Source organism: Blennius ocellaris (genome assembly GCF_963422515.1).
Source record: "Blennius ocellaris genome assembly, chromosome: 2".
In the NCBI taxonomy this organism is placed as follows: domain Eukaryota; kingdom Metazoa; phylum Chordata; class Actinopteri; order Blenniiformes; family Blenniidae; genus Blennius; species Blennius ocellaris.
The window spans coordinates 11,526,536-11,552,375 of record NC_137651.1 but is presented as its reverse complement, the minus strand read 5'-3'; the positions used below and the strand labels follow the sequence as shown (position 1 = coordinate 11,552,375).

Below are 25,840 nucleotides of genomic sequence, written 5' to 3'. Positions count from 1 at the left end.
TTTAAGATTCCCCAGTGTTAATACATGGATTCGGTGACTAATATATGACAACAGACTGTGGGAGTTTCGCCTTTTTTTTTTTTTAATTGACGAACCACAAATTTGAGGTGTGTCTGGGTCACTGTTACTACTACGGAATGCAGGATGGGCCAAACCAGCTCGGATCTCTCGCACAGCAGCACCGCCGCCCCGGACAGACGTAGAGCCAAGCGGAGCGCCGCGCATCGACTCCGGATTCGCAGACCTGGGAGCGGGGAAGACTCACGGTGCGACCAGATAAAGAAGAATCCAATGAAAAAGACGGTGCTGCCGTGTCTCGGAAGAAGAAAGCGAGATCCCAGCCCCGGCGAGGTGGAATCGGGTGGCGGAAGCCCAGCTGGAGATCCAGCGGCGCGGAGCGGCCATAGGGTGGGAAAGTTACCGAGGGACGAGGTCGCGTTGGCGGCTGGGGAACGCGGCGCAGGCCCGGCTAGTTTGGAGACGCCATCCGGCCTCGATGTGAACGATACCGAGGGTGTTCGACACGCCGTGGACCAAGAAGCAACGGACGGCTCGTCCGATGCGTCAGGCTCGGAGACGCGGACTTGTGAAGTCAGCGGCGCGGGCTGCGAGGAGCCGAAGCCCGGGCGGGAGGACAATGCCTCGGACCCCCCGACGAGGGCCATGGAAGATCAGCCACTGGGGGGAAACAACCAGGGTCACGTCGTGTCTGCGGCCAGAGCAGTGACCGGTCCGAGTCTAGCCTCGTTGCTTGCCTCCAAGTTGGAAACCGAGCAGACGTTGTGTCGTTTGGACCCCGATGGACCGTCGAAAGGAGACGACCAGTCCGAGTCTGCGATGACAAAAACCGGCTCCGGTGCCGCCGCCGCCGCTCAAAGCAACTGTGTTCCGGTCAAGAAACACTCGAGTCCCCCAGGTGGCCAGTGTTTCCCAGGAACTATACCGAAACTCATCATCACAAGAGACCCCAGCCCGACCCTGCCTCAGGTGACCCCGCCCTTGTTGACCCTTCGACCGGACCTCAGCCCCGGGTCGTGTCTGGACCTCCACCCGGAGGACGAGTCTCCCTGCTCGGACAGCGGGTGCGGAGGATCCCCGGCTCTGATGCGCTCCCCGCGAAAGCTGTCCAACTCGTCCTCCCTCGGCCTGTCCTCCGCCTCGTCCTTCGAGGAGTCCGAGGACGACTTCACGTCCAGCGACCTGGAGTCCAGCCTGTCCCCGGCTCTGTCCCTCAACAGCCCGGACGATGGGACAGCGGTGAGTGCCTTTAAATAGCAATAGCTTCTAATTTTCCTTCTAAAAATGTCTGTGTTTATTAGGCATGTATCAATCCATAACAAGTAATTATAACTCCCACCCAACCAGCAACCAAGGAAGCAATGGAGACATCCTGCGTCACATGCTTGTAATTTGATCCCAGCCTCATCAGTTTAACATTCAGAGAATAATCGTCACAATAATTCATTATTCAATTTAGCCATCAATATAAAAGCGAGTAGTTGCACTGTGTTTTCAAACAAATGCAAAACAGCCTGAAAGTCACAAACTGGTCTAACTGCTTTAAACAAAAATAACAACTCTAAACCTTCTGGAATACCCAGCAGATGTGCAAAGCCTTCCTCCCCCTGAACAAACCATGCAATCAGCTGAATAATGATTGCACAGACAATGGAGGTAACAGACTATAAGTTAAATTCCTATACACACAGGCTAGAGGGGCATGAAGACTACTGTTGGAATTTATCCTATAAAATTTACACTTTGCCACCAGTAAAAGCAGCTAATGTTGGAATTTCACAGTTGCATGTTTAAATTTGTACACATATTGATATTTTAAGGCAATGAATTCCGAGAACAGGGTTTTTGAAGAACCAGTGAACAAAGTAAGGTGGTTGTTTTTGTTATTTCCCCCCCACACACAGTCAGGAGTTCCTGATCAAGTTTGTGCTTCATGTGATTCCGATTCATTATTTTGCACGTTCCAGAATCCCAGATGACATTTCAAACAAGTATGCAGTTTAGACCCCCAATGGCTGGGCCCTGACCCCTTTTATTAGGACATTTTTCAAAAGACACAAGAAGTGTCTCCTATTGCGTGTCCTTGCCTGTGTTTTTGAGCAGCCATGTCTCGTCATCACATGGCCTTGATGAGCTGAGTCATCGGGCCATTTAAGCACTGTTCAACCACATTTTGTTTTCATTCGTCATTCAAATCATTTGCTGCCTCAAACTACTGTAAATAAACTCTCACGACATTATCAAAGTGACGTAGATGTTGTAAAACCCTGGGGACTCGACGTCCGCCTCCCCTTAAGAGCTGCGATGTGGTTTAAACTTCCCCAGTATGAAACGGCGACTTCTCCACCACCTGTGTTAAGAAGCTTCAATCCACTGTTGACTCGACATGCCCGGAATGTTTCAGAAACAGGATGTCTCCATTAGAGTGGGTTTTCGAGTAGCTCTCTTCTTAGCAGTGTGTAAATCCTGACTGTTGAGGTTTTCCTCTCGGTGCTCATGTTAGAAGTTATTCTAACTTGTGTTACTGGTCAGTAACTGCGAAAACCTGGCAAAGGTTGTAACCCTATAGTTTTCACTATTCAAGGTGTTGTGTTTTTCTTTCTTTTTTTTAATCCATTCGTGTGACATGACTCCGAAAAACGGGACAGTTTTGCTATCCTGAGAGCACTTTGGACTTTCTACAATAGGAATTCACGTTATTCATTGCTTTAGCTCCTTATCGCATTGTGTCACCAATCACTGTAAAACAGTGACGGGCTGTAAGCAATGTCTTCGAGCCGGTTTATTGCTGTTCCTCCTCACCAGGTGTATACATAATGGTGGGAGCTCATGTTTGCACAGACATAAAATCAAAGTTGCTGATATGAAATTGGCGACATTGGGTTTGCAGTGCATTGCAACAAAAACGTGGCTAATTTCCACACCAAGCTGGACGTTTGCTGCTCAAAACAATGTTCTCATTAATCCCATATGATAGAACTTTAGTCAGAATAAATATTTCAGCGGCATTACAACACAGTAAAAGGAACCAATTGGGATTAAAGTAGATGCAGTTGGACCATACTCTAGATGCATCATGTATGAATTATAATGTATTTAAAGTAGGAGTTGTGTACATAATATAGTACCTCTGCTGATTTTGTGATTTCGCCATTTGACCTTTTGACAGTCGTTGTGAAGTAATGTTGGACTCCTACTGATGCATGCACAACTCCCAACAATTCATTCACCTCTTCCATCAATCTGTTCTTTGCCTGTTGCATTAGTTTTTTGTGTGTTCTCGGGTTAGTTTTGAGTAAGTGTTAATTTGTGATGACATAGCAATCATGCACACGTTTGCGTGTCCCAAGTATCAATCCACTGCTGGGTGCAGTAATGATCTTTTGGATCAGCAGCTCGGTGTAATTTCCTGGTTTTGTACTGACGGTGAGGAAATGAGCAACACTGGGAGTTGCACTTGAGTTCTTGTAACAAACATTATGACGTGTCCTGTGGTGTTTGATAAGAGCTGGTCTTAATGGGCACATTTTGTCCACGAGCAGTTGAGTAAGTGCTTCGACTTTTGTTGTAATTAGTGAGTCAAGGGCGTGTTCCTCTTGTTTTTTTTTTGTTTTTTTGTAAATGGCCACGCTGTCGGCTCCCAGCCAAACCCAAGTAGTTGTTTTTTTTTTGTTTTTTTTTCAAAAGTTGAACCCTCTCTGACGTGAGCACCAAGTTGTTCGCGCGCACACACACCTCTCTCTGCGATGCCGCCTTGCATTGAGAGTTCACAGCGTGTCATGGAAAATTGAGCTGAAGGCTGAGTCGGTTACTAGGCAACCGGTTTACCATATATGGGACTGAGGTATTTTTTTGTTTTTTTCGTCTTCTTCTTCTTCTTCTCTCTCGTCAACTTGGTCTCTTTGTCAATGGCAATGTCAACTTTGGTAAAGATGTTTGAGTGCTGTAATTCACATGGGTGTTATCGCAACCTTACTGATGTGTTACAATATAATTTAGTTTAATCCGTACGAGACATGTCTTCTGCCCCACATTTGGACACACTTCAAACACTTAACATTTTCCTGTGAGACATGCATGGTGGAACAGTAAAAAAAAGAGGAAAATAAGGTTAAATGGAGAAAAGCCCCAACACAGAGGAAAAACACGCACTGAAACTTGAACTGCATGTGACAATTATTCTCATGTATGCATGCTTATTCACTCATGAGCAACAATTGCAGACTTGTCTCTCTTCCTACGTGTCACTCCCACAATGCTTACACACAAACTCCATGACGGGGATAAAGATCCATGCTTTCACGGTATAAAATAAAAACTTTTTATTGAATACTTGCCTGTCTGATTCAGATTTCCACTACAGATCAAAAGTACGTCTTGAATTTAAGGGTGAAGTAAAACAAGTAAATGGCAATAACTTAGTCAAATTTACCTTCTTTTTTTCTTTTTTTTTGTCTGAAGACATTATCACTTCTGCAATATGCACATTGAGTGGTGAAACGCGGTCGATTAGCTTTGTTAAACTTGGGATGGAAAATACAGTATTGTCCTATTTAATTAACTTGTGATGTGTAGCTGATGTCAGGTAAAGTGATTTTTCATAGATCCATTCAGAATCCCAATGAACCCTCAAACAGTTGAATTTTCATAGCACAAGATGAGAACAAAGTTTATTACAATGGCAGAAATTGGGTAAATACAAGTGTCGCAACCATAGGTTACGTTAATGAAAGGCCTGAAAATGTCAAATCCTCACCATTTAGACACACGGGTACAAAAGAGGACTTGAATAATAAATTCCTGTCGTTGTGTTGTGTAACGATAGCCGTCATTAACCGACCTGCTTTATATATGAGCAATACAACAATGCATTTGTTTAACAAATGACTGTCAGTGTTGGATTCAGTAGATTATCTTTCCGGGAGTTTTACATTTCAAACGATTTAATTCTCCACCGCTTCAGGAGTCCCAACACAGCTGAGTTGCGTGAAGTCTTGACTCAAGGGAAAGGGATGTGGTTTACATGAACTCGTTTATAAAAAAAAAAAAAAGCACTTAAAACACCCTCCGTGTAGACACATGTTACTCCAGTCGTTGTTGGCAGTTGTCTGACGGGTTCTGCCTTGTCTATACACACACACCTCTGCAGGTTGTGTAGCGCTAAAGAACTTAATGTGCAGACAAAAGGAGGGCACTGGTAGGGAACTATTGTCCCTATTCACATGCTGTCATGTACCTGACAGGAGATTGGCTCAGAAATGTGGATCAGGATATGTCCTGTGGGGATGTGGATGTCTGCCTTTGAGGGGAGGGGGGGGTTGTTTTTGAAAGGGAACGTGTTGAAGCAGGCAGGCGTTGAAGACAGAAATGCCAGCTTTATGTTAGTTGTTACGTTCTCTATATGACACACCATCTATTGAGAAAGTGTCATGAAAAAGGGGGGGGGGGGGGGGGGGGGGTGGCGAAATGGTACAACTTGAGAAATAGAGATGACAACAAAGCTGTGGGGACGGAGGAGGTCAGAGTGGGAGCCTCTCACAGAGCAGAGAAAGATTATTTACGAGGCAACCCAAGCTCCAGTTCACAGGGAGGGTTTACAAGGCAGCCCGGGAGCTTAAGAACCCGCGTAAGACGGAGCATTAGCTCTCGGCGGAGTCGCTCATAGAGGGCGATAGATGACCGTGAAGGCTCTCGAGCAGACGGTGAGGCACACGTCCGTGGCCGTGCCTCACTGGGAAGACCCCGGTCTGATGGTGCAGGGTGTTTTGACCTGGCTGCGTTCTCGCTTCGTCTCTGGGGCGGTGTGCGTCTGTGTCGGCGCCTGCCTCCTCCTGCACTACTGCTCCGTCTGTCAGGTAAGACACGGATCACGGCAGGTTTATTAGGAGAGCGCCGCGACGAGGATTTGAATTCGGCAACGGACTGCTTGCCACAGTTGTTCTTCAGAACAATAATAACAATAACGTGAGGGTGGAAATGAACATGAAGAGATGGCATCTTAGTTTTGTCTTGCTGTAGTTTGTGCACTTAGCCCTGTTTACTCCTGATGGATTGGCTCTGTTAAGAAGCAAGCTTATGGACGGGATCAACACTTTATGCAATCAGTACATTTCCTGGAATTTACTTGTATTTTCTTGGTTTTTTTATCCCCAGTTTCCCTTTTAAGTTTATCCTACAAATTAACCGCACTGTAAATGAAGCCCATAGTATAACACAGCATAAAGGCCATTTGCTTTCACCCAAAACAAAATGATTATCTTATTCTTTTATTTATTGGAGTGTCGTTGCATTGGACATTTTATTCAACGTTTACTCGAATTAATTACGATTTGTTGTCAGGTGCCTGAAAAGGCTTATTCTTGTGCTGAGCTGTTGAAAGAGCACGAGAAGACCTGCCACAAAGACGCATTGTTGTGGCCTTAGCATGACCATTGTCGTCGTCACGTGAACTGCAGAATAGACCCTTACAGGGAAGCGTTTGCTGCCCAATGACAAGTATTGGCGACATTCCTGGGATTCCACCGGCACGATTCAGGGGAGAAGGACTGTGTCAGTGCTCTGACATGAGCAAAGAAAACTGGTAGAAGCAAGCAGGGTGTGGAACACCGGAGAGGGGCTGGGAACGGAATGGAAAAAATGTATTCTTTGAAGAATGAGAAACGGGTTTAAAAAGCAAAATAATTGCCGAGCAAAGCTCCGAGGTGTATATTAACCGGTTATCTAAAGCAGAAATGTGAGATGTTGAGGTCTTGCTGTGTGGGGGGGTGAAATCTGACCTCGGTGCTAAAGTGTCTTTGGGACACAGACGGAGGATGAGACGGCAACTCTTCTTTTACTCCGAACGGAAGTGAAGAAGCTTTCAAACGCAATTTGCTGTGATCCTCAAAAGTTGCTCGGCATCTCGTTGTGGTCGGGTCGATTAGTTAAATGGGTTTTTCTTTTTTTGCTGCGCTGGATAACACTGAGGAGATACGTCGGATGCCACAGAGAAGATGTGAAGCTTAAAGCAATTTGAGAGCCTGATGTGAAAGATGAGCGGCTGGAGCTGTGGGTGTCCGCTTCACCTTCTCACCACTCGATCCTCCCCCATGATTTTCCTCCTCCACAGAGGTCCTTTTCACACGAGGACAGATGCTGCGAATAATAAAGGAACCAGAGCTACGAACTGTCACGCTTTTGACAGTTTTAAACGGACAGAATGCATATTTGCATACAATCGACCGCTCCGCATTAGCATAACACATTACCGCTGCTGGTTTTGCAGATAAGCTGCTGCTTCTGCCAAATGAGGACCGTCTTGTCTTAATTAGCTTTGCAGGTCCAAATGAGCGACATTCATTTTCCTTATGTCGCCAGATTTTGGCTCTCACCCCGCACATTTAGTGGAACACAGTTTCTCTTTCATCAGGTCTTGGCACAGAAGAGGCCGAGGTTATGTCGAGGGTTAATCTGTTGATGCAACTGAACGCTCGGGTTCACAGTCCTCGCGCATTTACTCATTATTCTCTCCCCCTCTTACTGAAACACCAGACACTGACCAGCTGTCTGCCCCAAAGCAGCCAAGTACAGTTTCTCCCACACATGGAGTCGACGGAACGATCTCCTTTCACCGAGCCGCCAACCCTCCGTCACCTGTCGCCAGTATACACCTGCAAAGTTCTTTCCGTTGATCCAACCCGTGCAGTACTATGACAATACTGATGAACAAGATTATCATTGCACTCTAATATTCACAATCATAACGGGCCTCCTGACGTTCATAGGGTTCACGGGAGTAGAATATATATTTTGGTGTAATGTAACAATGTATTACCCCTTGAAATTCTTCAATTTTTCTGAACAGCAGGGATTTTTCTGGTCCAAAAAGCAACAATCGGTTGAAAAAACTAATTATTCTCTGGCATTTCACATTTGTTTCACTTCTTGTAAAAAATAAATAAATAAATAAATAAAGGATAGGAAGAAAAAGACACTCAACACTGAGCCACTGTTCTCTGTGTCTTTCCATATGAAGATTATTTCATTGTGACAGTTGCAACGGGGCACTGGAGGAAACATTAAGGCCAAATAGCGGCTATACAGTGAGAACAGACATCTACAGAAGTAATTAAGTGATAAAGTGATTACTTTATGGTCGTAGGTTGTTGTTCCTACTTTTTGGCACTCCCTATTCTTCTTACATAATGGCAAAATCAATTTGAGTAAAATCGAACATGATACGAGGTAGTTTCCTTTTCAGTAGTATCATGTAAACCAGGGAAACGTGGCCATTTGTTTTGATTTCACACACCCACACACATACGTTCTAATCAACCAGTGTCGTGTTCTTGTCACACCGCCTACGTCAATACCTCTGTTGCACACTGTCCTTGCCCTGGTGTTTCCCAACACACACACACACAGTAACGGTAAGGTTGGTTTTTACGACACTACAGTGATGGCTTTGGTAAATGTTTCATGAATGGGCTTTGTCATGTACTGCATGCACCTGGCCTTGGTCGAAGGGGAGGGCCTGTCCAATGTCTACTGATACGCGTGTGTGTGTGTGTGTGTGTGTGTGTGTGTGTGTGTGTGTGTGTGTGTGTGTGTGTGTGTGTGTGTGTGTGTGTGTGTGTGTGTGTGTGTGTGTGTGTGTGTGTGTGTGTGTGTGTGTGTGTGTGTGTGTGTGTGTGTGTGTGTGTGTGTGTGTGTGTGTGTGTGTGTGTGTGTGTGTGTGTGTGCGCGCGCACACGCGCGCGCGTACACTACAGGGTGTGTTTTCCTTTAATTAATAATCTTTCTTTTACCTTTCGTTGGTCGGAGGGAGAAAAAAAAACCTTTTTGCTAAGAAGATTCTGATTTGTCATTTGTTTCAACAGCAACTCATTTTCATCGTTGTGTGTAAATTTTATTTTATTTCTTTTTTTCCAGAATAAGTCCTGGCAGAAGTTGAAGACCATGGTTCACTGCTCCCCTTTTGTCGTGTCTTTCAAGAAGCGTTACCCATGGGTGCAGTTAGCTGGCCATGCAGGTATGCAAAAAGAAACTTGTAGAAAATGCAAATTTGTATATGTGATTATTTAGATCTGGGGGGGGGGGATACTGACATATCTTTTATATCTCACTTTAAGAAGCGGTCAACCCGTCGCCATGCTGTTTATCAATTGTTTTCTCTGTGCCTCTATCAAAGGGAACTTCCAGGCCGGGGAGTTTGGACGCTTGTTGAAGCGATACTGTGAGTGTGAGCAGCAGTGTCTGCAGAAGCTGATGAAGGACAGGCTGCGTCCTCATGTGCCCGGATATTACGGTGTGGTCCAGAGAAACGCGCAGGACTATAACTTGATGGACGACCTGCTGGCTGACTTTGACTCCCCCTCCATCATGGACTGTAAAATGGGCAGCAGGTAAAGATTTGCATTTTGTTTGACATTTTCATGAGAGTACCGACTGCAGCTAATCAGAGCTTATCTTTTGTTTTGACAAGATTAAGTGAGCCTTGAGAATGGCCTTCAGACATTTTTGATTACCCTGGTTCTATTTTTTTTTTGGGGGGGGGGGGGTTTAAGACAAGTACATTCTTATCCATCCATAAACCACTTTAACTGCACAGACGGGTATAACATGCAACCTCGGTACCTAAAGGCCTCCAAGCCTGGAACTTGAACATTGCCACTAACATGCGAGGGTGATCACTGCTGCATCATTGAGCATCGCAACTTAACATTTTGATGTTACATTTTAACTTTTGCAGGACATATTTGGAGGAGGAACTGATAAAAGCCAGAGAGCATCCACGTTTGCGGAAGGACATGTATGAGAAAATGGTCGCCGTGGACCCCGGGGCCCCGACGGAGCAGGAGCGGGCCCAGCAGGGCATCCTCAAACCCCGATACATGCAGTGGAGGGAGACGCTCAGCTCCACTGCCACTCTGGGATTCCGCATCGAAGGCATTAAGGTCAGAAGTCATCCTGGATATCCATCACGTTTGGGTTATCTGGCTCCAATCCTTGGTAGTACTCGGGAATAAACCGTTCTGCGTGTTTTTACAAGACATAAACGAAGCGGGATGGTCAGTACTGCTTGGTAGCCTCGTAAAAGCTGGGCTGCGAACTGGTGTGAGAATAAAAAAACAAAAAACAAAAGAGTCTGGGACATGAGAATTGTTTGTTCTTTCAATGTGAAATTTGTGGCTGAAGGTGAAGTCGTGGCAGGCTGCCATGACTTCACCTTCCAGTCAAACAAGAATGAGCAGCCAAGATCTGAAAGCGTAATTTAACCTGCAATGTACACGGCTGGAGTTTGTACTTGTATATAAGCTGCAGCTGGAAGGATCCAGGAAGCTTTAAATTGGTTACCGAGATGAGTATTTGCCTTGATGTCGATTTAAGTATTGTTATACAGGGAGTGAGAAACTCAAAACACTCAAAGTAGTGTTGCGTTTTTTGTTTTGTTTCCCCCCCCCAAACAGAAAGCAGATGGAACCTGTAATACCAACTTTAAGAAGACAAAACACAGACAGCAAGTGATGCAGGCCTTGAAGGACTTTGTGGATGGCAACACTCAGATTCTGGTATGTTAACAAGCCGCTGCTCAATGGTGCAAACACAAGACTGCAACAAAGCCTATTCACGGAATTCAAAAAATTGCAAGAATCGTATTTGTTTTCCACGCCAAAGAGGAGACTCGTACTACTCGTACGGTTTACAGTCGATACGGAGCTCCAACCAGCAAAACACTGCTACATGATCCGTACAGTAACTTGCATGTCTGTTCCAATGATAAGCAACAGTAAACAGCAGTGTCCTGAAGCCCTTATTTAAATGAGCAGAGATCAGATATCCCCAGTGTTTGTCCTACAGGTGGGGAGTACATGAACTAAAGGCAGCTTCACCTTGCTTTGGTTTTTTTTTTTGATCATGGGAAACTTTCAGATGCAAACCATAACGTATGAGTGATGTATTCAGGTCAGAGACCGTTTAGAGTTTCGTTAAGTTGACGAAGCTTTTTCATCTGGGCAGAAATACAGAAATAAAATGAGACACCAAGTCCACTTCTGTCTGTCTGCAATGAAATGTATCTGCCTCATTAAAGAAGTTATCTTCTTTTGTCACGAAACACCGATCATTTCCTGGAGACTGTCTCTGTGGCATATCAACTGATCCTGGCCCTGAATCCGTTGACTGAGTTGTTTTTGTTTTTTGTAGGTCATGGTTTGTAGATCTGAATTTTGATATAATGGGTTATGTAATGTCTTAGATAAGGATTTTTCCCCCCCACCTTTTTCAAGCCAGCCCATTCTTCCGGTTTCCAGTCTTTAACAAAAGTTATTTCTTCCGTATTGACTCGTTTATTTTTTTCAAAACATCAATGGTATCAAATTGCTTCAGATTCCACTCCAAGCTGGCGGGGAGGTCACAAAGAAGAACAAGAGTGTCTTTGTTGCATTTTGGCAACTTATTGAAACGTTTTTATTTTGCTTACACTCCCTACATCTTTTCCAGACGCTCTACCTGCAGCAACTCGAGGAGCTCCGGACAGTCCTCGAGCAGTCGGTCTTCTTCGGGACACACGAGGTCAGTTTCTCTGACATTGAAGCAAACCTGTTGTTTGAGTTGTTGTATTGTAGGTATCATTGCCATCAGCTTGTGTTCTGAGTCACTGACATACCAAAACATGCCCGTCTCACTGGTTTTATGTCAACACAGGTTGTGGGAAGCTCGCTCTTGTTCGTACACGACTCGTCGGGGAAGGCCAGAGTGTGGATGATCGATTTTGGAAAGACGGTCCCCCTCCCACCCAGTCAGACACTGGACCACCGGACTCCGTGGGTGGAGGGCAACAGGGAGGACGGCTACTTGTGGGGACTGGACAACCTGGTAGACATCCTCAGCAGTATGCTCCCACAAGCGCCTTGAAAGGAGGACGAGCCTCAAACGGATGCAACGTACAACTCGTGGACGTTCAAAGAGATGCAATGGGGAGAGAACCAAAAAAACAAAAACTAGACCAACTGACACCAAGGGATGTGCAACAGTAACTTCTTCTTTGTAGCCCCACACTCTTCTTGTGACTGTGTGACAAAATGGAGGCACAATTGCAGGATTTTGATGACAAAGTGGGGACAATGCCAAAGCGCTGAGAGTGTGCATGATGACATGGAAAATATGAATATAATGCACAATTTTAACTCGAGTGACTCAAGCAGGCGAATTCTCTGACGGTACGATTGGTGACTTTTTCCCCTTCGAACACATTGCCCACTGTTGTGTACAACAGCTCCCTCTATCGGTGAAAGGTGGACACAGCAGTTGTCTCACAGTCATGAACTCCACAGAGAAAACTTTTTTTTTTTTTTTTTACATGGCCTTTGAGGACACTGGGAAGCGGGGAGTCTTATTTTTGTTATGGACCACTTTTTAAGTATACGATGACACTAAAACACTGGTAAGACCACGTGATGACTAACTCAGCGTGTACAGACTAATTTAAGTTTTGTAGGCCTTGTAACCTTTTTACTACCGTATGTATATTTTATGTGCCTCATTTTTTTTTAAAGATGGTGTTGGATCATTCCAGTGCAGTTGACTCCTGCTATTTAACTTCCAAAGAGTTCACCCCAAGTTTGAACTGATTTTGTCGAACATTTAACGTAGAAACATGGCGTGTTAATTGGTGAGGTTTTTTGTACGATAATGCAGTGAAAAATAGTTTCTTCTTATTTTGTGTATACAGTAAGGAGCTTTGCAGCCATGTTTGTTTGGAATTTGTTGCACTATGGAGCCTCACAAAGCCATTGAACAAAACAAGAGGTGCCTCTGTGTCTTAAGCTGGGAAGCAGCGATGAAATGCTGGGTTTACAATGTATTATGACTCTGTTTGCTGTTGCTTTAGAAACTTTTACAGTGAATCATCTGTGTGATTGAAACTGGAATTGCCGGATTTTTATTTTTTTTTTCCCTGATCAGGTCGCTCGGGCTTCTGTAAAATTTCACATATGCATCCACTTAAACATGATCTTGAAACTGGAAACTCTGGCTTTTGATTGATGTTGATAATGTCCTTATTTGGTCACATAAAAGCCATTTGAGTTTTGTTTATCATTTTTGTTTATCATTTTTATTTACAATCAAGCATCTTTAGATGCAGGTCATTCCTTGACTGAATTGAGGTTCATAGTCAGTGTAGAAGTCTTTCAGTTCCCTTCAAGAGAAGCAGGCAGTGCAGCTGATGTGTGCATGAGTCCATAAATATCAGGGCTTGCTTTTGAAGCGCAAACAAAGAATGAGGGGTAATAAGGTAGTTACCCCCTCACCAACTCTCAATTGGTTTAATGAACCTAAATCTGGTTTATGAAAATGAAGCAGATTTTCAGATGGGATGCTGTTTTAGAAGCAATAAAACTTGACTCATAATTTTGGTTTGAAAGAAGCATGTTTTACACAAAGCACCACAATGAACGAATCAAAATCGGTAATAAAAACCTTTTTTTTTTTTCCCAGGTCAAAGTGTGATGGAAAATTGCATTTAGGATTTGTTACGCCCCTGCAAACACCCGTCGGATGTGAAAAAACAAACCTAAATCAGCTTGTTCTAAAGGCCTATGAACATCTTTTCAGCCATAAATGCAATTGCAGGATCAAAAAAAATAGCTGCATATTTAACCCCCACTGCCTTTGAGGGCTGATCAAACAGACAAGCTGCTTCCTATGTCCTCAGTATTGCATAATTCAGTCATTTGATGCAATACCTCTCCGATGACTAAACTGATGTTTCACAAACGGCGCCGTTCTTGGATTTGTAAGGTTCATCACTCCTTGTGGGCCCTTGTGTGAAGCAGCACCGCCTTTCCAGCCAGCCCGGCCTCCAGCCCCCCCTGAGGAACCACATACTGGGTCCCGTCGGTGGCTCTCTGAGGGTCCATCGCCCTCAGCTGCTCGTTGCTCTGAGCGACACTGTCCAAACTCCACAGCTGGTAACGCAGGCTTTTACCCTGCTTAGCCAGGACGTAAACCTGTCGGATGGCTGCAGCGTTGCCGACGGGACAAGGCGAGCTGCCGTCGCTGGCGATCCAGAGCCAGGGCAAAGTGGGATCGGGCTGAGCGAACTCGGAGTTCACACTGCCCCGGTCCAAACCGAGAACCACACCTGGACAAATGGATGACATGATGAATGAGTGCCAGGATTACAAGACAAACTTATGGTTGAGGAGGATTTGCGTTTGACCTCAGTTCTGACCAAAGACCATTTCTGTTTGCCAAAAGTTTGAATTCCTTTTGGACAAGAATGTCACCAGCTGGCGTAGAAAGTGTTTAAAGCAGATTAAAATGGCAGAATTGAGGCACTGAAAAACCTCAACAACACAGGTGGATCTCAAAAAGAAAGACGCAGCTTATTTTTACTATGATTTCATCTCAATTTAAAATGTATGTCTGAAGACCGGAAGGTCTGAAGAGTCTTCACTGCCTCGTAAAGAGACGTAATAGAGTTAACATAGCCGCTGTAATAAAAGACTAGAAAGGGATGAGAAAATCTGTACTTCTTTATGAGCCCAGATTATTCTTTGGTGCCAAATTTACTTGGTTCCTCTGCCTATGAGTGAACGTCTGCAGGAATTATGCTTCCATAGGAGGTCGTATTGCTCAGAAGCACCTCTTTGAAGCTGATGTCTTACCTGAAGCAACTGCCCAGTGCGCCTTATAACCACCACGCTGGCACGGCTCCAGGTTGTGATCCATATCATACCTGCACACGCTGTCAAGGAGCTTTCGCTTGTAATCACAAGGAAAGTGTATGTGTTGCTGTATAAATCATAAGACAGATTAATTTGTTGAAGTAAATGAGGGGGCTTGTGGCAGGTTTGTATTTGATTCAGGATACGGGATGAGGACAGGCTGCCGACCCCACAGGTGCGCGATGATGGCTGTGGCATTATTACCACTCATACCTCCTGTGAGGAGTTCAGCCTTTATGTTACAGACCTCTTCTGCCAGCAGAGCCATGTTTTGGGCTAAGAAAAAAAAAAAAGTAAATGTATTGAGTGAACAGTTCCAGTCAAATCTTTCAAATTTAAGAATTAAAAGAAAAAAATTCCTAATCCACATGGTTTACACAGTTTTGTTACCTGAAAACATTTCACCCTGAGCCGTGTATCCTCTGCTCAGAGCCGTCTGGACCACCATCTCTATGTCAACACTCATCGACGGCTGTCGAAGGTGAGCGGCCATCCACAAAGCCACCAGACCGCACCTACACAAATAATCCAATAATCCCAGTCACACCCTGGGAAACGCGTCAACTCAATGACTAACCGCATCAACCTCATAGCACGAAAGCTTCCTTGAGTCACACACACAACATGCATGGTATCACTTTTACTTTTGTTGTATAACCAACTTACTGTGGGCCATCCTGGATCAGAGAAGGCACATATGTGTTCACCAGGATCCACTGCAGGTCCTTCCTAAAGCTGGAGCACAACAACAATAGTTTGTTTAACCAACACGGACAAGTCTTACATTAATCAGCCTATGAACCAACTGATGGATGACATTTTATTAGATTGACCCGATCAAATGCTTGCTAACACAAATATCTAATCAGCTAATCACATGGCAGAAACTCATTCTATTCATGAATGTGGACATGAGACGGTGAGCTTTGACCATGGTGTTGCTGTTGGTGACAGAAAGGCTGAATGTTTTCGTAACTGTTCATCTATTGCAGGTTTCATACACAAGCATCTCTGGAGTCAGCATAGGATGTATGTATGCATGTATGTATATGCGTTATTTATGTTTTTATACATGCTGCAACGCTAATTGCCCTACGGGGACACAAAGAAAAACTACAGTGAACTGAACTGAGGTCATGAGTACAAATACCAGCCGGGTCTTTTTGTGCAGAGTTTACACATTCTCCCAGTGTGTATGTGGGTTTCCTCCAGATACTCTGGTTTCCTCCCATAGTCCAAAAATGTGTATACAAAGTTAACTGGAGACTATAAATTGCACCTAGATGTAAATGTGAGCGTGTAGTTGTCTTTCTCTGTGTTTGCAGGGTGTATTCTGCCCTCCCCTATAGATCTGAGATCCAGGCGCCAGTGCCCCGCTACCCTGAACAGGATAAGGATGGATGGATGTATAATATTTTCCTGAATATGCATTAAACAGTTCAAACCTGCAGAGGAATTGTCCAAATTAACAATATTTTCTCCCCTGACAGGATATCTCACCTGGTTTCCCTCTGGCTGAGCAGCAGAAGGGCTTCAGTGTGGTTTCCCTCCACGGGACTCCTGCTGCTGGATAAAGTCTGATACAACTTCTGCTTGGGTGATGAGGCAGGAGGAGCAGGAGGGGGAAGAGGAGGAGGAGGGATAGGAGGGGGCGACAGGGGACAGTCCACTGGCATCCTCTCGGGACTCCGCCTGGCTTTGCCCTGATATAACAAGAAGCACCATTAGTATTTTTGGTGCTCCCATGGATGCAGTCTGCACCCACTTGCCTTCTCTATCCGGCTTCTTTCAACTTATCAAATGGGTCTGTTAACTATAAACATGCTAAAGTTATCCGTACCCGATCCTTAACTGACGTTTTCTTAGAAATCGAAACGCTGAAATTCCCCCTTCGTAACGCTGAGCAAAGGAAATTTTGCAACGCTAACAGTTAAACAACTCCTAAGCACAGCTCTTCTTCGCTGGATAGATATGTCACACAGCACAACCGTGACCCACCACAGCGCCATCTAGTGCATTAACCAATGCATAGGGCAGCGCACTATCATAAATGTTGTTCGATTCGCAAAATGCAATCCGTATAACATTATTCCATTCCTAATGGAATTCAAACATAATATTGGTTAAAAAAAGAAAAAAAAGGGGGGGGGGAAAGTGTGAGATGGTAGAAGGAACAATCGGAAGTGACGTTTCATCTTCCGTATATTAATATCGCGAGAACACAGCACGGGATTTGAGAACCGGGATTTCTTCCATTGATCTGTGTGGTGTGTTCATTCGTGGTGAGGCTTTTTTTGTGCTCATTTTCGTCCAAAGGTTTGATTTCAATGCATTTTTTTCTCATTGGTTTTCATTTGTGCCTTTCTTGAAACGATAGAGGCGAATAAGTGTGAATTGTAGTTGGATCTAAATCATCAAATCTCTTAAGTCGTTGGAGCCGGGTTCTTGTTAGCAGTTAGCTTTGTTGCTAACTTCACGCTGCCCGCGCTAGATGGTTATTTGCTAACGTTGGCCAGCTAGTTAGCTCCTTATGAGTGAAAACTCTGTGTTTCAAGATTCAACGTGTCCTCTCGTTTACCGACAGGGTACACCATGACCACTCCGGATGTGCGGCTCAATCATACAATCTACATCAACAACTTAAACGAGAAGATCAAGAAAGATGGTGAGCGTTCGACTGTCTGCTACACTGCTCGAGTCCGACATGGTTCCAAACTCATGCTTTCTCTGTTTTCTCCACGATGTTGCAGAGCTGAAGAAGTCACTCTACGCCATCTTCTCCCAGTTTGGTCAGATTTTGGACATTTTAGTGGCCCGAAACATTAAGATGAAGGGTCAGGCCTTTGTTATCTTCAAAGAGGTGAATAGCGCCTCCAACGCGCTCAGATCGATGCAGGGATTCCCGTTTTATGACAAACCTATGGTAGGTGTAACGATATGCATTAAACCTCCACTCATTAAGCACACTGCACAAAGTTAACTCTGTGCATGTCTTTACATCTGTGCCTGCAGCGGATCCAGTATGCGAAACAGGACTCGGATATCATTGCTAAAATGAAGGGGACGTACGTGGAGCGTGATCGTAAGAAGGAGAAGAGGAAGATTAAAGGACCGGAGGGTGGAGGAGCGAAGAAGGGAGTACCAGGAGCTGCTGCAGCCATGGTCGGTGGAGTTCCTGCTGCCATGCCTGTAAGTGAAACCAGAGAGGTTTTGTTTGTCGTGTGTTCAAGAAAATAAAAATGGAATTGCGTGGGTAAACACTTGGCAGAATGATGATCTGTGATGGCTCTTAGACTCACTAGTTGTATCTAACTGAGTATATGTGTGTATATGTTTCTGAACCATCCGCCAAGTCGATTTTCACTACAGATCGTTGCGGAAATTGTAATATAAACGATTTGCTTGCTTGTAGTCTCAAATCTGATATTATGTACACTACAACATGCTGATGCATCATGTCTTCTGTAATTTCTGATTGAAAAAAGTTGTTGGCATAAGTGCATTGAACCCATGTGTTGTCAGAGAGTGACTTCTGCCTTTAATTGTTTGAAACATGAAATGTTTTATCAAACTCATTCCTCTCTCTCAAGGGAATGCCACCCATGAGCCAGGCACCTCGCATGATGCACATGCCAGGCCAGCCACCTTACATGCCTCCTCCAGGCATGATGCCTCCTCCAGGAATGGCACCGGGACAGATGCCCCCTGGTGCGATGCCGCCTGGTCAGATGATGCCCGGACAGATGCCTGGACAGATGCCCCAGCAGGTAGTTTGTGTCCTGTTTTCTGACAGATTGCCTGTTTATGAAAATCCTGCATTAAATTGGTATGTTAGACCTTAGAACTGCTTAGAAATTGACACTATTTTGGGGGGGGGTAAGTATAGCTTCTCTTTTGCAAGGTGTGGAATTTAGTCTATCGGCTTTGAAATCAGGTCAACCAACTGTTGGGTCGTGAACCGCTCGGCTTCGAAGTAAAATAATTACTGTTCTTCACACTGATCTTTCTTTTACAGGTGGCAGAAAATCCACCCAATCACATCCTCTTCCTTACCAACCTGCCAGAGGAGACCAACGAACTCATGCTCTCCATGCTTTTCAACCAGTCAGTAACGGCTCATTTTTCTGCTTTCAATTGTCAATCATTGTCGTTCAGACCTGACCCGTGTTCTGTATTCAGGTTCCCCGGGTTCAAAGAGGTGCGTCTGGTGCCAGGACGCCACGACATCGCCTTTGTGGAGTTTGATAACGAGGTGCAGGCTGGTGCTGCACGAGACGCACTGCAAGGCTTCAAGATCACACAGACGAATGCCATGAAGATCTCATTCGCAAAGAAATAACGCCTCCAATGAACCATCGCCTTTTACTCGCCAAGACTCCGAATTTTTTTAATTTTTTTAGGAATTCTTTACTGATTTGTGTGACAATATTCATCATCCCGGATTTACATGTAAGTATGCATTGGTGGTTTTCTAATGGAGCATTGCACCCAGAGTCTGGTCTACCAGATATTGTACCTGGAGCTTATTTTCCTTTTTAGAATAAACGTTGTTTTTTTTCCCATGAAAACTTTTATCTTGTCGTGTTTTGTTTTTGTTACAATATTATGTGTTCCTTTAAAACGTTCTCTGAAATCGCTTGTTGGTTTAAAGAGCATTAAGTGAGAGTACAGGGAGCAAAATACTGGACACTGTACTGACTTGATGAGGGTCTTGGGCTATGGTTGATAGTGATGTATGAAGTAATCAGTTTTCTGCTCCACGTCAATGACGAATTAAAAATGGTAAATTAATCATTTGTGTAGTAAATATTAATAGTTACATTTGCTGTATTGCTAATATCTACTGTAATACCCTTCCAATTAAAGGACTCAGCCATGTAATGAAATGTTGACATTTGGTTATGGAGACAAGTTACTCAAACGCCGAAGCAAATTACAAAATTTTGAATTTATGATTAAACCTGGACTGTGTAAATGGTTGATGTTGGAGCCAATAATGAGTGAATGCCCTTTAATAGTGTCTCACACTTTGCCAATTCGTAAATTTCTACAGATTGTTTTGCAGCAGATCCTCAAATGCTCTTCTCAGCCTACAGATAATGTAGGTCTGCAGAGTAATTGTATACCAATAAGACCCGCCACCCACTCTCAAAGGCAAGATTCATGAGCGTCTGATGACGTGACGTATGAATTGGATCTGAAAAGCTTAATTTAGACGTGCGCTATCAACTGTGCCCACTGCACACAAGGCCTCACTGTTGTGGACTTAAACCGTGCCCAGTGTAATTGTCTTCAGGTCAGCTCAATAGTGTACACAGAAAATCACATTCTTCAGCAGTTTCCCAAGCCTTTCCACACTCCCTTATTTTGCCTTGAGAAAGTGCTGACCTTAGCCACCGGGATGCCGTGTGCGTGGCGTGATCTTGGCAACGTGCCCACTGCCGTCCCGTCGACCAAACATGTTAATCCTTCATTTGAAAGCACTGAAAGGCAACTTGTATGTTGATGGTATTTGTGTTGGTGTTTCTTTGCCGTGCTATCAACACTCTTCCATGAGCCTGTTGGTTTACAAAGTCACGTTGGGTTGTTAACCCTTTCATGTCTCAGGAATGTACAGAAAAGAATGTTGTTTTAATGAATGGTTTCAGTGAGATTATTCCAACAAGCTGTAAAACATAAGGTGTGATATTTGTTTGTAGGTTAAACCCATTTTTTTTCAAAAAATTATTTTTAAAGGTTTTGCCTCTTTGATGGTTTACAGTGTAAATACAAGGAGAGACAGAGAGTCACATGCTACAGCCAGTCAGAATTAAACAGGATAATTAATTTTGCATGGGATGGGGGTGTTTCCTCGACCAGTGGAAGCCACAGAGTTGACTTTAACGTAATGGGTTGTGGTTTTCATTTTATGGGTTGGACCTGCTCTATAGACTCAAATACTGTTTGAATATTTTCTTCAGCTTCTGTGACTCAGTCAAAAGAATTGACACCTGAAGCAATCAAATATTTCATGGTTTGAATTTGTTTTAAAATTCTTACCTGTATATTGTAGATTGTGGTCTGTGGTCCCATATTTATCAAGGCTGATGAAATTAATTTGATCCCAATATGTATTTGTGTAGAATTAACTTCACAGCATAAACCAGTGCCCCCACACTCAATTTGCCCCTACCTGACACTTAGAATACAAAAGCATCAACAAATAGAACAGTGTAAAGGATGAGCAATAAGAAACAAGAAAATACACACTTTCACAAATACATATCCAATTCATTTTCAATTGCTCTGATTCAAGATTTAAGTTTCATTTCTTATGCAGACAGTCCAACCCTCCTTTCCTTTTCTATACTACTTTATCTAATTGAGATTCACAGAACACTGGAGCTGATCCCGGCTTACTGTGAGTGAAAGCAGGTTTCACTAGAGGCACGTCACCAGTCCATCATGGGGCAAACAGAGAGGGAAAGACAATCACACATACTCCCAATTACACCCACAGGCAATTTTAAAGTCACCACTTTTTCTCAAATACATGTTCTTGACTGTGAAGCGAACATGAGGTACCGAGAGTAAACCCAGAAGCCAGGGTGGAATCATCCTTGCGACGGTATGAGTGGGCTTAACCACTACACTGTCTGGCCGTAGGCCAAATTTTTCATTATTGATTCCTCTTATTTCCAAGGACCAAAACAGCTTTTTGTCCAAAGCCACATCTCGAATGAGCTCGAGGATTTTTCTAATGATTTGTGTGGTGTGTTTCCTTGTTCTCTCTCTTTCTCCCTCTGTTCTTCTATCAGTATTAAAACCATGGTTCTGCTTTAGTTCAAAGGACCCTAATTTGAATTAAAATATGTAGATCATGAACTATGCTTACTTTTTTTCTTTTTTTTTATTAACATTGATAATGGTTTCAGAACGTTTTCTCTGTAAAGTTTCCTCGATGTGTCTTTGACCATTAGATGGTGCCAAATGCACAAATCATGAGCCTTGTGGTTAAAGTTACAGGGCGGCAAGAGTGGAGGAGGTTGCATATTTTTGGTGAGTCTTCCTCAGGTGAACCTCACTGCGGACTCCGGTCAGACCAAGTGATATTTGTGTGATTCCGGGTGGTTGGTTCGAAATTCAGCTGGTGTTTTAGAGGTCATTGCTCTTCTATGCAAATCAGGGCCGTGCTTCTCAAGAGCCCTCTGTTCCGCTCCGGGGTCACTGCAGAGCACCAGGCCGCGGAAACGCCAGCGGTTGTCAGGGAAGCTCGTGAGCAACAAGCCCATGATAGACCTTAAAGATGGAGGAGGAGGCGGGAGGCAGAATCTCATTAGATTTCCTCCGATGAAGAAGGTACATTGTGTGGAGGTCTTGCGTCCAACAAGACGGGCATTTGAGGTCAGATGTGGAAAATCTGCCATGTGACCGTTGCCAATATTTGAAAGAAGCCTGGACACCCTACAATTGTCTCTTATATTTAAGCTCGCTTGTTAGGATATAGCCGGCGGCCTTGTTTGGCTGCAGCACGCGAGAACAATATACAGAGCGGCAGCTGTCAGAACAAGTTCAATCACACATGCAGATTACATTTTTGAAGAAATGGCTTCAGGTGAGCAATAGCCGCGCGCGTCAGCACCTGTGCGTCGTGCGTCATGACCGTGCGCGCAGCAGCGAATCGCCATCAGCAGAATAACACCCCTCAAAGGTCCCGCAGGCATGCAACTCGGTGTTTGTTTCTGGGCAGTCTGTGAATACCACCCACTTCATCACTCACAAAAGAAGGGCATTTTAATTGTGACGGGCTTCATCTCGTAAAGCCCATTGGAGTGTCCCCATTGAGAGACCACCCGAGCCCGGAGTAGAACTGTGAAAGCAGTTAATTGGCACGACGGCGCTTTGAAGTGGGCCGGAGACCTCGGACAGCTGAAACCGGAGGAGAGGTACCAGGGAGGTGCTACAAAAGGTATAAAGGGAAGGGGAAACCCACAGAGGAGATGCGAGATGCGAGGCGGTATTTGGGATAAACCCGTGCGTAAACGTGACCAAAAAAGTTTGGGCCGGGCTTCATGTTGCTCAAAGTGTGCGGAGAGGGACAGGAAGGGATGAGAGCACTGGTGCGCGCTGGGAACCATCCGGACAACGGCTGATAGACGGATATTCCCTGCCTCAGGACACACCCTCCACGCTCTGTCTTTCTCCCGTTCTCGCTCCCTCCCTCATTGTTTCCCACAGTGACTGGAGCCACCGGGCTTCATATCGGGTTGACAAATGGTCAGTGAGCCGCTTGGATGAGATGTGCGCGTGTGCGTGTGTGAAATCGTCCCACTGGAGATATTAACTTTGATTTTTGGATCCCTTGCACTCTTTATTTAATTTAAGAAGATTTTTTTTAAAAATTATTATTATTTTTGAGCGTGGATCGAGTTTGAAGAGAGACAGGAGATGAAGAGAGAGTATCTGCTAATTGGGATGAGAGTTCAAGTCAAGTGAGCCGGCAGATTGGACATGCAAAGCCTCTTAACGCAGGTGGTGGAAGGAATACAGCGCGAGAGGGCTGTGTTTGTGTGAAGTCCGTGCGTATTTGTGTGCTAGTGCCATTCCCTGTGGAAAATCTACCCTGGGCACGGCAGCAAAGGAGGTGATCGGGTGTGCTCTCTTGTGGGTGGATTTGGTCAATTGAGTGATATATCCGGGCGGAGACGTGAATCGTTACGCTTTCTGTGTGACCTGAACAATGAGGTGGCTTTGCCCGAGTTTCAGGGTTTAAAATCGAGCTGGGCGGACGGAGGACGCAGGGAACAAGGAGGAGGAGGAGGAGAGGGGGGGCACCAACATATCCAGAGCGCACAGCACAGTCTCCAGTCCCCTGACGCAGGGATGGAGAGCACGAGAGCGCACAGGATAACTCTGCTCCATCCCAGAGACTGGGGCGGGAAGACGAGTAGAGAGGCACACACGAGGGCCAGGCGACACCGGGGACCCCTCAACCTGCAGCGCACTGTGCTTTTTCTCGTCGCGCTCACGATGCAACCGCAGGTAAGCCACCGATTAAGTGCTATTCTGGGCAACATGCACGTCAAGCTTGGAAGATCATTTGTAACTGTGGTTAAGTCTTTGTTTGTAATCACAGTTGCGTGGACATGGTGACAAACCAAGTCAACGCAGACTGCTGCACACTGCTCCTTTCCCCTTTGTGCTGCCCTCATCCCGCTCCTCCATGGCGCTGTGCCCACCTGTTGTTCCAGCCCGTTGACGCTGATGTCGATTATCCCACGCAACACAAGAAGCGTCTTCAGTCCCGTGTCTGGGCCGTGACAGAGAAATGCCACTGCCAAAATGTCTATCGGTGAACATTTTGAGCGTTTTGCAGAAGTCATAATGAGGTTATTTAGGTAAACGCCAGACAAATTATTCTATAGCATAAAGCACATCTGCTGCTTCTGGTGCACGTGTGGACCTCTGAGCTACATAAACCCACGAGTAATTGTGAGGTACTTTGAAAAATGTTCAATGGTCTAAGGAGGGTAATTAACACCTGAATTACCCATCACATCTCCCCGTAAAGCACCAAATTCTCACAAGTCGTTACTGGGGGAGAATTGCATCTCCAAAGTGATTGCCTGCGGGTGCATTGTCCATTTTCGATATTCTTAATCTTTACCCACTGTTCCAGTTGATTTTTGTGTTCCACCTCGAGGCAATAGCAATAGCTTGCAAAGAAAAGTCCCCCGAATAAACAATTATATTTGGTTGCATTTAAAAAAGGTTTTTGATTCAGAGGTGCAGAAATACCCCCCATTCTTTTTTTCCCCTCTCTTGGTGACCTGTCAGAGAGGCTGCTTGTCCTGTCAGGATGCCACTGGGGTGTGACAGAATTCACTGGTACAAAGCCCAGGTCCAGTGGTGCTCCATGTGAGCGTACGTGTGTGTGCGCACACATGCATCAGCACATGCATGTTTCTCCACCAAACTGAGATCACACCCAGCATCTGTTTCTTGAGTGTGTGTAGAGCTCGGGGCCACAGCCGAACATACTCCGGGGCGTGTGAATGTTGAACATTCAGGCAGCTCTGTGTGCGTCTCCCTATGCACCTCTGCAACCTCCTCACAGCTGAGGAACAACACAGCTCACTCCCTCCATTCTCTGACTGCACTGCAGTGTGAAGCCAACACACCCAGGATCCTCCATAGCTGCTGGTGACTATTTATAAATGCAGCGGGGGGGAAAACCTGCTATTCATAAATGAGGCTTCTTGATAATTGGGAGTCTCATGTTCAGTTTTAAAATGATCTCAGTGATCACACACGGACTGACACTTTTATATGTGAATCGAGAAGAGATCATTTCTATTTCATTTGCAAATTGAATGACATGTTTTAAATCTCATTGGATAACATTTACATTCTGGTGTCCTCAAAAATATTTCGTATTTTAAGTAAAGCTCCACAGTGATGCCATTCATAGCAAGAATGCCCCAATGCGTGTTTGGAATTAGCTTGAGAGCCTTTGTGGATGGAGTTTATATGTTCTCCTGGTGCAGAGTGTCAGAAAGTGGATAGAGAACTGAGTTTGTTATTGATATAAGCATCAGCTCTCATCTCAATACGTCGGCTATATCACAAGAAGGCACCAGTAAACCCAATAAGCATCGTATACTTATTCAGTCAGTCAGTGACTGAAATCAGTTTAATGTTTGATTGTTTTCCATTAAAGGGTCGTTTGATATTTTTGGGGCCACACTTAATTGGTGATGCTAAATTGCCCCAAGGTGTGAACGTGAGTGTGCAGTTGTCTGTCGCTCTCTGTTTGCCCTGTGATGTACTGGTGGCCTGCCCAGGCTATAAGCTTCTCTCGCCCATATTTCTCTCCAGCTACTGCAACTTGGATAGAGATTTCTCTGCTTTTCCATGTGGAGTTTACATGTTCTCTCTGTGCATATTTCAGGCTTCTCCAGGCATTCTGGTTTCCTTCCAGACGTGGGTATTAATTGAATTGTGTCCCTATTTTGAGTGTAGATGTGGTTTTCTTCTCTCACTATTTGCTCTGTGATTGACTGGCCACCTGTCCAGACTGTATCCTGCCTCCAGCCCCCAAGTTAGAGAAGCGTCAAAGATATATGCATGGA

At 44.8% G+C, this 25,840-nt stretch overlaps 4 protein-coding genes across 5 annotated transcripts in view; 3 read left to right on the top strand and 1 right to left on the bottom strand.

Annotated features, from left to right (window-relative positions):
- Positions 1 to 144: 144 nt before the first annotated feature.
- Positions 145 to 13,384, top strand: itpkcb (inositol-trisphosphate 3-kinase Cb; the record flags this gene model as incomplete). The annotated part of the gene is made up of 7 exons (XM_080506119.1): positions 145 to 1,257; positions 8,929 to 9,028; positions 9,188 to 9,401; positions 9,749 to 9,953; positions 10,467 to 10,568; positions 11,500 to 11,571; positions 11,704 to 13,384. The coding sequence occupies 7 exons, from the start codon at positions 145 to 147 to the stop codon at positions 11,911 to 11,913; spliced, it is 2,016 nt and encodes a 671-aa protein (XP_080362245.1). The 3' UTR covers positions 11,914 to 13,384.
- Positions 13,385 to 13,559: 175 nt separating this feature from the next.
- Positions 13,560 to 16,687, bottom strand: actmap (actin maturation protease). Its single transcript, XM_080507869.1, has 7 exons — positions 16,570 to 16,687; positions 16,230 to 16,432; positions 15,396 to 15,464; positions 15,120 to 15,244; positions 14,876 to 15,005; positions 14,670 to 14,740; positions 13,560 to 14,143 (listed from the first exon to the last, which is right to left on the bottom strand). Exons 2-7 carry the CDS (start codon positions 16,403 to 16,405, stop codon positions 13,806 to 13,808), a joined length of 909 nt encoding a protein of 302 aa, XP_080363995.1. The 5' UTR covers positions 16,406 to 16,432; positions 16,570 to 16,687; the 3' UTR covers positions 13,560 to 13,805.
- A 297-nt stretch (positions 16,688 to 16,984) lies between these two features.
- Positions 16,985 to 19,307, top strand: snrpa (small nuclear ribonucleoprotein polypeptide A). 2 transcript variants are annotated; one of them, XM_080512493.1, is made up of 7 exons: positions 16,985 to 17,011; positions 17,314 to 17,394; positions 17,480 to 17,652; positions 17,742 to 17,918; positions 18,320 to 18,496; positions 18,745 to 18,833; positions 18,909 to 19,307. In XM_080512493.1, the coding sequence occupies exons 2-7, from the start codon at positions 17,322 to 17,324 to the stop codon at positions 19,066 to 19,068; spliced, it is 849 nt and encodes a 282-aa protein (XP_080368619.1). In that variant the 5' UTR covers positions 16,985 to 17,011; positions 17,314 to 17,321; the 3' UTR covers positions 19,069 to 19,307. The 2 variants fall into 2 exon arrangements, with proteins under 2 accessions (XP_080368619.1, XP_080368620.1); XM_080512494.1 differs by having other exon boundaries at positions 17,007 to 17,045.
- A 1,977-nt stretch (positions 19,308 to 21,284) lies between these two features.
- Positions 21,285 to 25,840, top strand: part of LOC308137427 (uncharacterized protein) — a gene marked incomplete at its 5' end in the record, with an annotated part of 52,778 nt that continues 48,222 nt past the window's right edge. The window contains 3 exons of the mRNA XM_080506104.1: positions 21,285 to 21,289; positions 21,911 to 22,067; positions 23,307 to 23,750. Coding sequence (XP_080362230.1) covers positions 21,285 to 21,289; positions 21,911 to 22,067; positions 23,307 to 23,750 — 606 coding nt within the window. The remainder of the gene's footprint in view (positions 21,290 to 21,910; positions 22,068 to 23,306; positions 23,751 to 25,840) is intronic.

Excerpts from the sequence above, each read along its gene's own strand:
- actmap (XM_080507869.1), bottom strand. The coding sequence starts at position 16,405 with ATGCCAGTGGACTGTCCCCTGTCGCCCCCTCCTATCCCTCCTCCTCCT. Across the intron at positions 15,245-15,395 it reads CTGATCCAGGATGGCCCACA|GTGCGGTCTGGTGGCTTTGT; the intron begins GTAAGTTGGTTA and ends TTATTTGTGTAG. Across the intron at positions 14,741-14,875 it reads CGGCAGCCTGTCCTCATCCC|GTATGATATGGATCACAACC; the intron begins GTATCCTGAATC and ends CAGCGTGTGCAG.
- snrpa (XM_080512493.1), top strand. The coding sequence starts at position 17,322 with ATGACCACTCCGGATGTGCGGCTCAATCATACAATCTACATCAACAAC. Across the intron at positions 17,395-17,479 it reads CGAGAAGATCAAGAAAGATG|AGCTGAAGAAGTCACTCTAC; the intron begins GTGAGCGTTCGA and ends ACGATGTTGCAG. Across the intron at positions 18,497-18,744 it reads CTGGACAGATGCCCCAGCAG|GTGGCAGAAAATCCACCCAA; the intron begins GTAGTTTGTGTC and ends TTTCTTTTACAG.